The sequence below is a fragment of the Haliotis asinina genome, chromosome 6 (genome assembly GCF_037392515.1).
Source record: "Haliotis asinina isolate JCU_RB_2024 chromosome 6, JCU_Hal_asi_v2, whole genome shotgun sequence".
Classification (NCBI taxonomy): Eukaryota; Metazoa; Mollusca; class Gastropoda; order Lepetellida; family Haliotidae; genus Haliotis; species Haliotis asinina.
Genome location: NC_090285.1, coordinates 40,081,397 through 40,098,554, shown reverse-complemented (window position 1 = coordinate 40,098,554; position 17,158 = coordinate 40,081,397). Strand labels below are relative to the sequence as shown.

At 40.4% G+C, this 17,158-nt stretch overlaps 2 protein-coding genes across 2 annotated transcripts; both read left to right on the top strand.

Annotated features, from left to right (window-relative positions):
* Nucleotides 1-225: 225 nt before the first annotated feature.
* Nucleotides 226-7,045, top strand: LOC137287211 (uncharacterized). The gene is made up of 6 exons (XM_067819397.1): nucleotides 226-277; nucleotides 1,893-1,937; nucleotides 2,483-2,836; nucleotides 3,754-3,828; nucleotides 5,058-5,139; nucleotides 6,477-7,045. The coding sequence occupies exons 1-6, from the start codon at nucleotides 241-243 to the stop codon at nucleotides 6,700-6,702; spliced, it is 819 nt and encodes a 272-aa protein (XP_067675498.1). The 5' UTR covers nucleotides 226-240; the 3' UTR covers nucleotides 6,703-7,045.
* A 2,034-nt stretch (nucleotides 7,046-9,079) lies between these two features.
* On the top strand, nucleotides 9,080-16,666 carry LOC137287210 (uncharacterized). Its single transcript, XM_067819396.1, has 7 exons — nucleotides 9,080-9,272; nucleotides 9,783-9,869; nucleotides 11,462-11,506; nucleotides 12,885-13,217; nucleotides 14,122-14,178; nucleotides 14,952-15,042; nucleotides 15,920-16,666. Exons 1-7 carry the CDS (start codon nucleotides 9,227-9,229, stop codon nucleotides 16,425-16,427), a joined length of 1,167 nt encoding a protein of 388 aa, XP_067675497.1. The 5' UTR covers nucleotides 9,080-9,226; the 3' UTR covers nucleotides 16,428-16,666.
* Nucleotides 16,667-17,158: the final 492 nt, after the last annotated feature.

Sequence of the window (17,158 nt, the reverse complement as noted above, 5' to 3'; positions counted from 1 at the left end):
CACTGAAGGGACCGAAATTGTTATGTGCTTTGGTTTTTTTGTGTGTGTGCCGTCATAACAGAGAGTCATGTTGACAGTCGGAGCTGATCCAGTACTGATTGTTCGCTGATTAAGGCTCGTGCTGCTGTCATCTTCTCATAATAACCCCTGGAGACAGCCAGATGATTGTCAGTGTAACTAATCATCGTCAATTGCTCATAACGCACTTGGTGCACACATCATAATGTTACACATAGCGAAATGGACATAGCTAGTCTCTGTCTGTCACTCATGTTTCGTAAGTATTGACCTTGCATGTTTCAAACTGGTTATCCAAGGCAAACGGGGATAGAGACTTTACAATTTATTCGTTTCAACGGATGTGATAATTGCTAGTTAGGGGCTCTGGTTTATGGGAAAGAGTATGGGGGTGTTCATTTCGCTATATATCACATTATCAGACGGGCCATGCTCTGCACATGTAGGAGTTATGAGCTATTGACGATGATACATATCACTGGTCGACAGTTTGGGGGTTCAGGATGCTCCCTGAGTGTTCATCGGATGCGGAAATGAGCACATCCTGCTGACATATAGCTCAAACATGCCTTCTTCAGAGAAACAACACTGGCTCATCGGAGCAAGTCACAGATATGCCTGGTCTATACTTTCAATAAGGTCCTGTTTTCGGGAATTCGGAATTTCTATGTCCCACATGTACAACCATGTTAACCTTATTTGGATTTCTTGGATCATCGTCACGATGCACTAGCATGTGCTCGTATCCAAAAATACATTCAGATTATGATCAGTGGTCCTTGAATTTTATTGGTTGGCATGTTGTTTTACGCCACGCCCAGCAATAATCCAAGTATATGATGGTGGCCGGTAAATAATCAAATCTGGACCACGCAATCCAGTGATCAACAGCATGAGCATTGATCTACGTGACTAGGACATTATGACATTTTCCAATCAAGTCACAGAGTCTGACCACCTGATCCCGTTAGCCGCCTCTTACGACAAGTATGCGTTACTGAAGATCAATTCTAACCCGGATCTTCATTGATGTGATCAACTTCAGTACGTGCTTGATTTCTTCTTCGAATGTCAAATGCAAATAAAACCGCTCAAAACGAGCTCAAGGTATTTTATTGACATGTGTTTGAAAGAAAGTATTATGATCGGAGTATTTTAGCTGACCATTAGACGAATACTTGCTCTCGCAAATAAACCATTTCTCGCTGTCCGAAATACCTCATGTCAGTGTTATTGTTGAGAAAGCTATACGATATATCACAGAGAACCGTGAAGAAACAGGCGTGATGCATTTCAACCACGCGGTTTAGCATCAAGTAATTACTGGAAATTCGAGAAGGTTGTAAATTGTCCGTAATAAGTGTTGCTTGGCAACACACACGAACGCAAAGAAAACATTCAAACGTGGACATTGGGCATGATAGTCGGAGGGGGGGGGGGGGTAGTAAATTACTGGAAATGTCAGTCCGTTATTTTGATGTTTTAGAAAACGTTCATAAAACACCAAATTGTTACCACACTAGATTTGACGACATTTCCCGGGATGAGATTGTCCTTAGGGACTTTGGTGCATTTAAATATGAGAAAATCTGTTTCCATCTTCATATCCTAAAAAAAAGTTTCTGAAAATGTATATTAGCAATGTAGCGAATACAGTCGTTGCTTGTCTAGCAGTGAAGTACGCTCGTGGACTGTGTTAAATATACTGAACAGCAAAAGAAACGCAAGTTTCGAAAAAATGAAATCTCAAAAAAGTGCCTTCTATTTAAATACTTGACAAAACGCCAGAGTTGCGTTTCTTTTGTGGTTCACTATTTAACAAAACTCCATGTTGTTTGAGGTAATCTACGTTGTCTCAATCTTTTTATTTTCAGTGGCATTATCACGTGGCTGTCCAAGAGAACACGAAGACAACTTAAGTAAACAACTTTTGTCTAGCCAGCATATTCAAAGATGGCCGAGCATGCGTCTCTTTAAAATAATTTGCCAGCCTCGGAATGCAAACCATGTTAATTACCCCAGAAAGATATAATTGTTCCTAATGAGCGATGTAATGTTAATACATGCATGTTAACGCAATGTTGTCCTGAGATTCATTAAGCATGTGCAGATGATCTTTACTAAACCTAGATCGCCATGTATCCACGCCTGTTCACGTCTTGGATCGTATGTTTTTCCACATTAGAACAGTTATTATCAACTTGAGTGGCATTTCATAAGTTGGAAAGTACAATATAGATACCTTATGGATAACACATGCCATCATATCCCAATTGCGTAGATCTGAGATGCCATCATATCTCAATTGCTCATACCCTTGAGCACTTGGATGTCTTGGTTATTTATAAACGGCCGTCATATAGCTTGAATATTGCTGACTGTGGCGTAAAAGTCACTCACTCACATCAGTGTAATGCAGTCCGGACCAATGCCACAGGTTTTATAGTGTGAAATTTTGTTGCAGTTTTTGACATCTGCCAAACCAATGCTGAGACAGCGAACGTCTCAGCATCCGGGTACCTCCGACTCAGGATCACTTCATCCCTTCTGGACTGCAACTGTACCTTGTCCACGCTGCACCCTGACCACCTCTACGTGGGGCTGTACACAGATGGGTACTTCCCGCACAGCTTCAACCTGTTTGCAGGGCCGGTCAACAAGATAGCGGTCAACGCCGGTATAGTGGGCAGGGGCGTGGGGAGCGGGGCGATCAGCAACACCCAGTCCTGGCAGTTGAATCTTAACAGGAACTGGCATATTAAACAAGGCAGTCAGACTAGCCGGAATGAAAGTCTCTGTCTGGGATACAGCGTCAGCAGTAAGTACACGTTCAAGAGTGCGTGAGTGAGTTTACTTTTAGCCTGCCTTTAGCAGTATCCCATGACGGGGGACACAAGCTATGGTCATCACACATTTTACTCATGTGGAAAATCTAACCCGGTATTCGTCTTGATGAGCGAATGCTTTAACTACTATTCTACTCCCACCGACCAACACACCGCCTAGGAAAGTGCACAGCTATAAAGCGTAGAACTTTACGGTCACAACTTCTTGGTTATTGCACAGAGCGACGTTTCGTTGTATATTCGTACACGGTTTTCAAGCTAAAGGTAAATGGTATTATTGATAAATCTGAAATTCAATCAATGCTTTATTATTGACTCACCAACTTCAAGTATGATGATCCAACAAATAAAAAGATACGTGTTTGCAATAACGTTACACTCATCGCTGTTTGTATGATTCTGCATGATGGTGCATATTTCACACGCACGTGCTCATGAATCACTATTCTACTGTGACAACAGTGTATGTTCGTGAAGCTGCAAGCACATTCTGCCTCAGTGAATGAATGTCAGCAGACAAACGTTTAGAATGAGCATCACATTAAGCAGGTAACGTTTGAAACGGACGTCATATTAAGCAAGTAAACGTTTATTTGTGCCGGTGTTATTTATTGGTATGTGCAGGACTAAAACGTTGGGCAAATTCATCATGAAGCATTCATTACTTTGCACACTCGATTCTGCCCAAGGGTTAAGGCCAACACATCACTCTGAGATATTATAAAGGACCCTCAGTATCCAGTCAGGGTTATAATTGGAAAGTCAGAGGTACAACGTTTATGAAACGGTGTGAAAGGATGAAGGAATAACGTTTCATTGAAGCAGGGTTGAGCCGAACAACATGATGATTTCTTTCATAATTCTTGTCAAATAACATCTTTGTTTGCAGATGTGGACGTGTTGGTCACCTGCAATGCTTCATTTTACAGACATCGAAGAACGGCCTCGCCTGTCCTAAAGAAAGGTAAATTATCAATGCTTTTTATGAATACAAGGGTATTCAGATAGATTTATGTATTAGTGTTTTAATTGTTTGGTTGTTTTTCAAGCAACACCATTCCAACTATGTGGCGCGGTTTGTAATGATCGGTTTTGGGTCAAACAAGCCTCTGATGAACACCCTGAACATCGGTCTAGGCAGATACGATGACATCTGTAAACCAGACCATTGAGGTTGACAAACCGTTTCGGTCAGAAGCCTTTTACGTCAAGCATGAGTTCCTGAAGAACAATTCTAACACTGATCTTCAGTGGTGTCGTGTTAAACATTTTGTGTTGTTAAACCGTCATGAATCCACATACAGGATGCCACGATACATCGATGCATCGATATTTTTTCTAAGACGATAAATTATCGATACATTCAAAACTGTATCGATATTTAGTTTAAAAAGTATCGGTTTAAAGATATTTATGCATCATTTACTTTTTGCAGTTGTGTCCTGTTTTTTTATGTAGTGAGAGTTATACATGATTACTTTTCATTCACAAAGACGGGAAATTAGAACTTTTTAATTTCTGAATCAAATTTCTTGATCCTTTCATGGACAGTTCTAAAATATGAAAAATAATGTTCAAAATGTAGCTAAATCTACGTAATAATGCCGCGAATTAGGTATCGTGGGAGATATCGAATCGTGACACTGGTATCATGATACGTATCGATTCATGAAACTTAATCCGGGCGATTTCCGGGTCTAACCAAAACGTTCGGATAAACGGGGCTCGACTGCATGTATCGACACATCCCTATCACATACGACTAATGGCCTTCATCTGAGGAGTTGTGCTTTTCTACACATAACAGGCGTTATGCCAAGGTTGATATTCTTTCCCTCGAATTCCACGGTTCCTAACATGTGACTGAATGAAAAGATTTTAAACGTGTTGACTAGTTCTTTAAATGAATAGAATCACCTTCATGTTCATGTCATGTAGGCAAGTGACAATTACAGCCTATTGGATATGGCTTTTTTTATAACCGACGATCATAACCTTTGGTGAAATGGGATTTGAACCCTGATTCTGCCACGTTCCGAGACGCAACTCGAAGACACTACGGACTCTTTTGACCATTCCAATAAATTGTTCGTCTTTCAGCTATTTTCCAGCTTTTACTAAATTGCCGTCGACGTATTCGTCCAACAGTGGTATTCGTCGGCGGTTAACAGTTTCAGCGTTTTCTGTTGTCAGTGACGTTGACGCTAGCCATTTTGGTTCCTGTTCTCCTGGTTCTCCTGCTTACCGTCATCGTCATCTCTTATGCAATTTACAGGTTAGTGTAGGTTACATGAAGATATACGTATTTGCCATGGTAAACTTGGTGCACCTTAGCATGACACACGTATCTAGGCATGGCACACAATGTATCGAAGTGCATGGATGCATGTGCACATTGTTAACACAGCATTGTGTTGATGTACACTGTTAACACATATACGTTTAAATGGCTGCATGTGGACATTGTTAACACGTATCCAATTGCACGGATGCATGTGGACATTACTCCGGCATATTGTACACATGTATACCCTTGAACACTACATCGCATTCCGTTGGTGCCTGGAGACAGTGATTACATCATATTATATTATTTTCCTGGACATATTATCAACAAATGTGGAGATTGCTAAGAGATATTCATTTAAACGGACACATGCGCGCATTATTAAACATCAGTGCATGTATGCAAGGGTGCACTATTAATGCATATCATGCTATTGCCGGGGCGGTGGGGTAGCCTAGTGGTTAAAGCGTTCGTTCGTCACACCGAAGACCCGGGTTCGATTCCCCACAAGGGTACAATGTGTGAGGCCCATTTTCTGGTGTCCCCCGCCGTGATATTGCTGGAGTATTGCTAAAAGCGGCGTAAAACCAGACTCAGTCACTCACTCATGCTATTGCCCGGTTGAACATGTACACTGGTGAACACCATGAGCCATTTTGTTGATATTCGAACTCGCTGGACGCACTGATAACATATTATGTGCCACTGTGTTAATGGATATGCACACGTACATGAACACACAATACGATATTTCGTGAATGCACGAGAAGACTGTTCATATGTTCAAGGCCACATGAATGTATCTAAATCGTATATCCTATTATTTGGAGACCCGTGAAGGTCCGGGGTAGAACAGGCCTTCAGCAACCCTTGCTTGCCACAAAAGGCGACTTTGCTTGTCTTAAGGATCTAATAGGATCGGGTTGTCAGGCCTGTTGTCTTGGTTGGCACATGTCATCTCTTCCCAACAGCGCAGGTCGATGCTCATGCTGTTGATCACTGGATTGTCTGATCCAGACTCGATTATTCACAGACCGCCGCCATATAGCTGGAATTTTGCTGAGTGCCGCGTAAAACTAAACACACTCACTATTATTTGGAATGTACCTCATTTTGGATACATGTATATCTTGGCAATACATTGTCCAAATGCATTAATATATCCTTTCGCCAAAAATATAATGTAAACATATGCACGAGGACCGTGAATATACAAGGTTCTATTTTTCCTTTCATGTATTTTGACAAATGATACTCTATTTTTAAATGAATTACAGATATCTGTCATATATCAGGTAAATACCAAAGTTTACATTCTCTTACAGCAGGACCAAATCCCGGGCGGAATATGAACTCACGACAATACCCATCGAAACACAAAACACATCACCTAAGACTATTCCATCTTTGAAAAGAACCATTAGAATTAACCCGGATGTGTGTGCTGGTCACGTGACAGACTCTGACTCGAGGGAGGGTGAGTGGGAGTTCCCCAAACCCCCACCAGAGGCCTACATAGTAGAAGAGCGGAGTTCCGTGGGTGCGTTATAGTGAGCATGCACTCTCACATAGCTATTACAGACAAACAGCATTAAGTGTCCTGTTGACTTGTACAAATGTATATATCATACAGTTTTCAAGGTCTAGAATTTCTTCAGTAATTTGTGACTGGCTTCATTTGAACACAAGGTATCTATACTTTAGGAATTGTCACATTTCCTGCTGTCTTGTTCAGATGAGTCTAACAACAAATCGAAGTTTTCTGTGAAATATAATTACTCATAAGATTCTATAGAGTCATGATAATTTTCATAGTATATGGTCTCTGTCCCAAAACTTTTAATTTGATTGCGAATTCCCGATGTGATGTATATAATAAAAGGTGAAAAACAAATAAGACAGTTCTTCTTGAAATGCTGAAAAGATCCCAGACTGAGAATATCCAAGCCTAAATTAAATGAACTACACTCACAGTACCCTTCTTGCTACTCTTTAAAGTCAAGGTCACGATACATTCGAATGTTGTTGGAATGAACAGAGCAAATTGAGTCGGTAAAGCATAGTTTAATACGGACCATACCTGATTGTCCTTTCACGTCTTTGTCTAGACACCTTCCTGGTTCAATATCACATTCATATATTCATAAAATAAGTACATCCAGCATTTCACCAACAATTTCTAGGTGACCTACACGTGACAATAGCTATAACATCTCTTCTGAACCTTGGCTGACAGTAACAATACCTATTCAGCAAAGTGATCATTGAACAGAGCTGTTCATTAAGATTGTAACATGGGATTCGGGAGCGTGTACAAGTTTTAAAGAATAATTTTTAGACGTCTCTAGCTTTAACTAGTTTCTTGATCATGCATACCTCACTGTAGGCTCGTACTGAATCTGGACCATACAATGATATCTATGATATCTCATTTATATCTATGCAGCTGGTATACGGAAACATGCATTATCTGGATGTTTGTTTGTTTATTACTTAACGCGGGCGGCAGTCGGGCAATATTCGAATCTGGACCAGGAAACCTAATGATGAACAGCATGAGTACCAATCTACGCAAATGGAAAAAGATGACACATGTCAACCAGGTCAGCGAGCCTCTCCATGGTCATACGATCTCCTTCATGACGAGGAACGTGGGTTGTGGGGGCACGGTGGGCGAGCTGTCTAAGGCGCCAGGCTACTAATCCAGCGAGCTTGGAGGTGCTGGGATCGAGCCCACCTGTGACCAGGTCTGGAAAACCTTGGAGTCAACTTTGTGTGCAGACTCTTTCAGTGCTGTCACAACCCCTAGTGTGCACTTAAGAGAACCCACGAATCCGTTGGTAAATGACCAGATGGTGGCCTGGTACAAACACCTAGTTGCGGCCACAGTAACGTGCAATAAACATGGACAAAGTACTGTGACTATGTGTCCCAGTCCACCCAGCTATGAATGGGTACCTCGTAAGGATGTGAAAGCCACACTAACTCGGTGCGCCTGGTAAGGCTGCAAAAGTTGTATGATCCCCCGGGAGCTGAGACTGAAAATACGATGTGGCGTTGTTATGGTCATCCAATGATCGAGGGCAAAAAAGCGCCCTTGAGCAGTTGAACTAACTGGATATCGGCGCTATACAAATATCTAGTTGTATTGTATAAGGACCCGGATCTTCACTAATTACATTATTTATACTTTCCTTCCAACAAAGGACATCCTCGCTTTTTCCAAGTCATCTTCCATCAGATATCAGTTCACTGAAGTCAGAAGTTCTGATACAAAAACTTTTATAATCAATCTTTATTCCGGTACTTAAGAGGCCTCAGGCCTATAGTACTCTCTGTACATCTGTGACTATACACATTCAGGAACCGATACGCCATGTATGTACAAATGCGTAGAAAATACACATGCAAAGAATTTCAATTTCTTTCGGATTTGCAAATGTAGCAATACTGAAAACGTAAGCTAATATGGATGGAAATCATATTTTTTCTATACATTCGCTTCGAAGATTCCTGTGGTTAGGGCATACAAGAAGAAAACAATTAACGTCTTCAGTTGTAATTGAGTTACATTATTGACAAGTTCTCTATTCATATTACATATCTACCTTTCTCAATTAAAGTTTCCTAAGATGAGCATTGTAATCATGCTAAACTTACAACTTACACTATCCCTTTTCACAATTAAACATGATGAATAGATTTGGTATTGATAGTGTTTTAGTCATCAGGGAGATGTCACATTTGCTTGGAATCGACAGTTATGTAGGAAGTGAACACGTAGCTGTGGACCCTATTGTTTTAACTGATCCTGGCGTGTATACAACTCGACCGTGATATGACACTGGACGAAAGACATTGAACTTCCTTGTCTGACGCCAGTAGCTGCCACGACTGGGCAGGCGAGCTCTCATCGTAAGTACACTTTGTTCTTCCTCGTGTTATCATTATACATAGCGTATTCCAGTTCGTTTAACTTGTTATCGAAGAATACCGACAATGTACATCCAGTCCTCATCTCGTCTTCGGAATCTGATCCTGTGCGAATAATTTAACATCTCCTTGGTAACAAAGTATGGCGAACTTATTGCCTAAAGTTACAGAGGAAGGCGACATGTCAAGTGAGTCACTCGCGTTCACATCGTTCACATCTGCACTGTTCACCCATTATCATAAGTCACTGTGCGTGATTAAGCTGAATTGCACTCTTACGGAAAGAAGGATTTTATCGCCGAGGTCATTTCTACATGTGAAACCCCCCAAGATTGAGATTGTCGGATCACTCAGCTCAATATCATCATTAAAAAGTGACTATGGACGTTTGGGATGTGTTATTATGCAGTAAACTGTTATTTCCGCATGTTGGTTGATTCCACAGAGATTCCTGGCGACCCAACTGCATACACATGTCCATAACGCTATCGCGAAGCTCACGCCAGTGACGTATCAATGACGGAACTACTTTCACATGAGACAGTAAAGATGCACCATGAAGATATTAAACATAAAACCTCACAAGGAAAATAATTACGCTAAAGTTAAAATCTGAAATCACTACTATTTACTTCCGTGATGCAATGTATGCTAATACGTGGATAATAAGGTGTACAGACATGATTGTATAACTTCAGATATTAGGCTGACACAAATGGAACAGAAAACATCATCTGCTGTCGCGTTCGTACTTCTGGCTAGCTTCATATACGGAGAAATCAAAGGTAACATTCACTTCCTATTTGCTTGCCATAACATGCTGTACAAAGTAACCATGAACAGGGTTTTGCTCACCTGGTGTTTTCTGCACTGCCTGCCTATTTGGCGGGCGTGGGAAGACACGTTAAAGAGAAATCATCTTGGCCTTAAATATAAATACAAATGAGATGGATGAATAAACGACGTGGTTCTCCATTTGGCATTTGAGCCTAGGAGTTCAAAGATGTGAGAAATGCGGACATTTGTATTCCAACCTCACCTATAAACAGTGTCATATACTATGAGCACAGCAGGGGAGCAGCTGGTTAAACGTTGGCTTGGCCATCAACCTTCGTGGGGTAGAACTGGTCTTCTATAATCAGTGCTTGCCATAAGGGATCGGGTGGACTGGCTTGCTGACTTGGTTGACACATATCATCATATCCCATTTGCGTAGATCAATACTCGTGTTATTGATCTCTTGATTGTCTGGTACAGATTCGATTATTTAAAGACCGTAGGTGCGGCGTTAAATAACCAACCAACCAACTATCAATCACTGCTCACGCTTTAAAAATGAAAGCAAAAATGTTATGAATGGGGTAACATTCAATCTGTTGTCAGGATTTCTGAGTATTTTCTGGTATAGCACCGTGGCAGAGGATAGAGAAAAAACATTTTATCCCCATTATGCTATAGCGTTTGTCAGGAAACAGACTGACACTACAGTCCCTACAGGCGACATCGCTGATCAAGTCTTTGAAATTGTTTTACCTGTAATGTATTGTATCTTTTATTTGTTATGTGCATAAATGAATATGAAATGTACAAAACATTCATCTACCCAGTGTTCCCACGTTCTGATATAATAACATTATCTGAGTCGTGTACTGATTCCTCGCCAATGGTTAAATCAAACACTATGTCTCTGCTGGGCCTGAAGAAGTGACAAATATCAAGACTGGTTTTGTTAGCACTGCTATTGGGTCATTCGACGGTATTGACAATATTTATTTGGTAAGGGTCTGCTTCAGTCTGATCCACTAGTTTAGAGTTTCTCTTTATGGCTTGCATGCTGTTTATGCTTTCCTGGACTCTATCTCGTGTTCAGAATAATGTTTTACTTTTATATGTGGTATACCCTCCCTGATTTCAAAATGTTTCCTCAGGGGTGCTTACATGTATTTTCCTGACTACGCACCTGCCCTCATACTTTTAGTCAGCACACATCATATGTCAGTCTGTGTCGTGTCTGAGAGCAATTTCCTGTAGTTTGTGTGAACAGTAGATTTGTTTCCTGAAGCATGCAAAACACTCATGAAAATAAAACCAGTTTCCGGTTTCTATTATCTTATAAAGTGGGTCGTAAGGGAGGCATAAATGCAGCACTTGGTTTGAAGTAGGTTACATAATCATTTGTAATATTCAGTTAGAAGAACTGAAATCTTGCAGTAGGGTCGGACCCTTGATCTCAGAGAATCTTGCGTGACGTATATCACAATGTCCAAGTTAGAGGAAATGCCCTCCAAATTTGTTTCGTGTGGGTGGGTGGGTTCGCATCCGCCCCTGTACAGTATACACGTTTCAACAGTTCAACGTAGCTTTTTTTTCATTCTAGGTTCAACACAAAGCGTCACCCAGCCATGTGAGAGACACCAAAAAGGTACATTACTGCGAAGGATTGTACTATCACAAGTGTCTGCGAATAGATGTGAATATTTACTGAATGTGAATGAAGTTACTTGTTACCGGTAACTGTCTTGTTGTGTAGTATCTGTGAGTAAGTTTATCCTAAAATATGTAGTAGCGATTTTATTTCAGTTCAGTAAAACCTATATGAAATATGAGATGTTTAATAAAAAAAGATATCAATATTCTTTGTGAGTGGTGATGAATTCGGTGATGTCAACCTGATATATGTTAATATATTATCTTGAACATTACATGAACATATAATGTGTACATAATATATGATGAACATAATCTATGATGAACATAATCTAAGCTCTGGAGTTACTAAAGCCATTACTTCACTACAAGACATTTTATATTAACGTTTATTGATATTGCCGTTGCCCTTAGAAATCGGTTAGTTTGTATTTGTTATGTTTAATTCTTTAAAACATAAGTTAATCACTGGACGCTTGTTTGGTGAATGTGTTCTGTCTTTCCCTGCGTGTACCTAGGCAGAGTTGCATCCCTTGTACGTATCTGGATAACAATTACTTGGATCCAACACTTGCCTGGTGATGTTTCGGAACGTGCCAGCAAGATTTAGTTGGTTCATGTTTTCTCAAAACAAGCACGTTCAACATAAGATCAACCGTCTCGGGCGTTTTGTTACAGAATTTTAACAGTCGTCATATGACGGAAATGCTATTAAACTTGAATTAATATTGTCACACTGTGCCCAGTTTCTCACATACACATGTACGGCGAAGATATTTTCAATATGAACAAAACCAAAAAACCCAAACCAAACAACAACGACAACAGCAACAACAACAACAAAAGAAAAACAATAACAAAGAAAAAACCAAAACAAAACAAAACAAAAAACCCCAACAAAACAACGATTTTCCACAGAAACAGTAGATGCAAACTCTCTAATCTTTTTATTATTTTGTAAGTTTCGCAAGGCGCTACTTCCGCTACTGAGCAGGTTCTCGGCTCACTTTGCGTGGGAGAATTTGCGTGATAGGCCCAGCTTACTTCCGGTATCAGATTTCCGGTGACAAACGTATATATAAGAACATAGACTGGTTCCGAACCGCCACATATGATTTTATTGGACCGGATTAAGTGTATGTTGATTGTCACCGGTCTCGCGAAGAGCCGTCACCTACTCAAGAACCCTACTCTGTACTTACAGGGTCAAACATATCTGATTTTCATGTGTCATTGGACTAAGATTAGAAACAATAAACATGCACTTGTTAATGACTTAAATAGTTGGCGGTGGTCATACCTGACATTTAGTTTCTGCTGAGTAGTTTAACTGTTCAAGTAAACGTAGGATAAATAATTGTTTCTGTTTGCAGCCATCTCACTCTGCGAGAGCAGCTCTGATAACCCCGCTTCAGGTTTTCTCACATACAATATGTCCGCCTCGCCAGAGCAGTGCAACTGTAACCTTTCAACAGATGAGGAAGATTTGATGGATATGCAGTATTCGACGACCGTACCCAACGCAACATATGACTTCGTGTTCCACGTTGCAAGAGTTGGCGGTGGCAATATCAGCGGCAGACATGGATTCTGGAACGACAGCATATCTAAGCAGAGGCAGTGGATTGTGTACCTGTCGAAGGCAAACCTGAAACCAGAGCGTGCAGCAATTCAAGGATTATGTTTCTCCTACGAAGTTAAGATTGGTTAAGTGGGCTAAGGAAATGTTTATAAGGAAAACGCTTAAAACGAATTGATGTTATAGCACATTACATTTATCGCCTTGACTTACGTTAACAATTCTGTTAAAATTATTTTATAGGTGAAATGTATTGTGTAACACGTCCACTGTTTTATTCATGTTACTCTGGTGCGATGCTACTGTTTACCGAATATTTTCCACAGCACTCAGCTACCCATCACCTGTTCATATCTACTATGCTTGACTAACCTTATGCTTTAGTTAGCAGTTTCATGTGACTGTAATAGCTGAATTGCTATGTTGTTCAGCATGTAGGTGCGGCTGTATTCAAGTTAAATTGCCCCTACTGTTATCTACTATACTCCAGCACCTCTATCCCTAGTTACAGAGTTGTTGTGAGTCTCCATGGCCCCTTGTATGCCCATCTATCTTCAGCTGTTGGTGATCAATACCCCACTGCACATACATTACATAGGTTTCTACTTATTAAAAATACATGCTAGCTAGTTTTAACTCTGTCTGAGACACTTTAGATATATTACAGTCCGTCGATGACCGGCTCTTTAACTACTAGTTTTTATTGTGTACCTGCAACATTTCTCGTCACTATATGGCTGCAACAGTGCCGATGTGACGTTAAAGTTTAATTCACTCACCAGTTACCATGTACCAATGGTCAAATACCAAGTAGTCAGGCTGCTAGACCTCTGCTAGACCTCTCAGCTTCTACGTTGTGATGCTACTTTTTCCAGCCGCTATGGTGTAATGATCTTTTTTCTCAAACTGCTATGTTTCTGATATTATTTATAGGGCATATTGCACACTTTAGCTGTGTCCAAAACTTGTTATCTGAGGTTTGAACATGTCCTTATGTCACATTAATCTGTGTCATTCTTTGTTACCATTAGAAACAAGATTCTCTATTGTATGCCGCAACATGGAACCTAGCAAGCTTGAGCCGAGGAGTATGTATTACACACTTTTTTGTTTAAAACATACATTGATTTCTCTAAACCGTCATATACTCTTTAAAAAGTAGGGAACTATACTTTTAATTTATGACTGAAATAGGAATTTACACTTGTGTGGTATATCTATCTGGATTCTTTATCGTTCATGCGATAATAATGAATGCTTTCAGAGTGCATCACTTCCTTATGACCATAGTTGTTTGTACAGTAATCGCTCTTGAAATATGACTGGTGTATGACGTTACAAACAGTAATCGCTCTTGAAATATGACTGGTGTATGACGTTACAAACAATAATCGCTCTTGAAAGATGACTGGAGTATGACGTGAAACTTGCTTATAATTTTTAAAGAACCACGACGAGAAACAAACAACTGTCATGCAAGAGGGTTATCAAAAATAATGGTCTGCAGCGATTTATCACCCTTCTTAAACCCCATAAAAATATACAAAATGCATTCCATGCACGTGCATGGGGCTACTGTATTGTGCACGTGAATTCCATGGGTTGTTTTTTATGGGTGGTGACAACAGAAATTTGCGTGGTGCGTTCATAGGATGTTTGTCTTTGAAACGTTTGTTAACGCACATACTTCCCATCCAAACTGAAAGTCAGACTCCCCTGCTCTTTCTGAAGAGTACGCGTGCAGCTTAATTCATACGGCATTAATAAATTAGTAAGTAAGTATCATATCTTCAAGGCAAGAAGAAATGATTGTGTTGCCTTTGGTTTTATTTCCTTGCATGGGTATTAACGTCGATTCCAGACACATCACTGATCATTTGGTTTCTGTGCGGGCTGGCTGGTGCTCTGGCTTTTGTGGCACTCGTGGTGGTGTTCATGTTCCAAAAACCGAGGTTAGTTCACGTGGTTGAAAGGTAATTTGGTAAGTCGTGACATTTCTGTCTACTGACAGTAATTCGTTGCAAGCGCCAGAGCTTCTCAGAATTCAGAACAAAATCGAAGTTGAAATTAACATACCTGTTATTACAAACTGAATTATGATCTTCAAAATCGATCAAGACGTTCGAATTTGATTTTTAATTTTTGCAATGTTTTTAAGTACTGTTTGTTTGTTTGTTTGTTATTGTAACGTTCTCCAAATGGATTTCTCTCTTTGAAATATGTTGCTCATTATTCATCAGTGATTAAGTGGAACACATTTGAAGGTCATTGCTGACAAAGAATCTGCTGATAGACGCGGGCTGGATTCCCCACATGGGTACAAAGTGTGAAGCCCATTTCTGGTGTCCCCCGACGTGATAATGCTGGGATAAAGGTGACGTAAAACTTACAACGCACTCACCCTAAAGAAGACATAGCAATCCTAAACATTTGTCATTGCTTATCAGTGCTGTAGTATTGCTCAGGCCGTTATGGAGGTTTCTCTTTGCAGAATTCGGATTTGTCAAGTGTGATAATATTCCGATTCCGATTCGTCCAACTGAAAAGGACTAAGTCTGACTGTGTCAGTCTTGCTGAATACAGCCGCTGATTACTGATGCTTTTAATATTAATTATTGTTCTAAGTGTGGGGCGGTGAGGAAGCCTAGCAGTTAAAGCTGACCCTGGTACGATTAGGCACATGGGTACAATGTGCGATGCCCATTTCTGGTGTCTCAATGATATTTCTACAAAATTAGTAAAGGTGGCGTAAAACCACACTCACTCACTCACTCATTTATGAGCATAATGCGTGGATTTTAGGTCAGGTCACATTCCTCTTTATTACAGATGTGCAAGAAGGGACGGAAGATTGAGCAGTAGTGAACAGGATGGGATACTCCAAGCTTTACAAAGGGCATCTAGTATCGGGCAGGAGAAGGATGAGAAGAACGATGCAGGGGAGGAGAGGCGAGAGAAGACGGCTGGTGAATACAAGCTTCCACTGCCAGACCACACGGCTCAGGGAGCCAGTATCACCAGCTCTGAGGTCATCCATGACGATGTGATGACCAAGGAGAACACAGCTTGTGGATATCCTGGGACAACACGTGAAGCAGGTACGCCAGGAAATCATATTCAACCCAACGATGTCCAGACTGATCTATCTGCTGATGTCGGAGGATCAGTTGACGACGTGGAAAAGGTAGAAATGGTCGACAATATTGTCTATGAAACAGGCAGTGTCCTGACTGGCCCATCTGCTGAGATTGGAGTAAGAACATTGGGTGACGATCCGGAAGAAATCGAAATGGTTGACAATATTGTCTATGAAACATCCAGCGGTGGTGGAAAGTAGGAATTGGTCTTTACAAATATGCTCGCTGGGATAGCATCAGGCATGGTCTTGAACCCATACACAACATGAACTGTTTGACGATGTGAAACATATTTTTTGCACTTGCTTTATGTCTCTCAAAAGAGTTGTGTATTTTTGATATACATGAAATTTTATCATGTGACCGGAATGACGAATTGTATTTATATTTTACCGTAAAGGCGAATTATAATTTCTTGATTAAAGCATTCTCACCTTCAGGAATATAAACGTCATGGATTTTATGTGCGCTTGGCAATCCGTCATTGTCATCGCAAGGACGCCATCGTTATAACGGCCATCACATTACATGCATACCTTGAGCACGAACAATAGCATGGTTTAATTTTAGGTCAAATGTATTTTAGTCTTAGCGGTTGAGTTGATTGCTGATAGCCTGTTTTTCTCTTGCGTCAAGACTCCTTTGGCATTAACTCACGCCACACATCACCAGACTGGAAGTTTTTATATTGCTGGTTTTCAAGAACTAAGGTGGTTATTCGATCACCTCTACATTCTGCATTGCGACAGCAGCTATACAAACTGATCTGCATACAGATATGTACATATATACACAAACATGACATGTAATGTGAAGGAATGTATTGAATTAGAACTGTGACAGTAGACAGACGACAGGTCATTCTTGAAAAATCACTTTCTTCAGCTGACTTTTAAAACTGCCATTTCCTGATTGTGGTATACCACACATA

Bases quoted from the DNA above. Each gene is read 5' to 3' on its own strand.
- LOC137287211 (XM_067819397.1), top strand. From the start codon at position 241: ATGGACATAGCTAGTCTCTGTCTGTCACTCATGTTTC. The intron at 278-1,892 runs GTAAGTATTGAC...TTTTATTTTCAG, and splicing joins CTGTCTGTCACTCATGTTTC to TGGCATTATCACGTGGCTGT. The intron at 5,140-6,476 runs GTTAGTGTAGGT...ATTCTCTTACAG, and splicing joins ATCTCTTATGCAATTTACAG to CAGGACCAAATCCCGGGCGG.
- LOC137287210 (XM_067819396.1), top strand. From the start codon at position 9,227: ATGGCGAACTTATTGCCTAAAGTTACAGAGGAAGGCGACATGTCAA. The intron at 11,507-12,884 runs GTACATTACTGC...TTCTGTTTGCAG, and splicing joins ATGTGAGAGACACCAAAAAG to CCATCTCACTCTGCGAGAGC. The intron at 13,218-14,121 runs GTTAAGTGGGCT...TGTTACCATTAG, and splicing joins CTCCTACGAAGTTAAGATTG to AAACAAGATTCTCTATTGTA.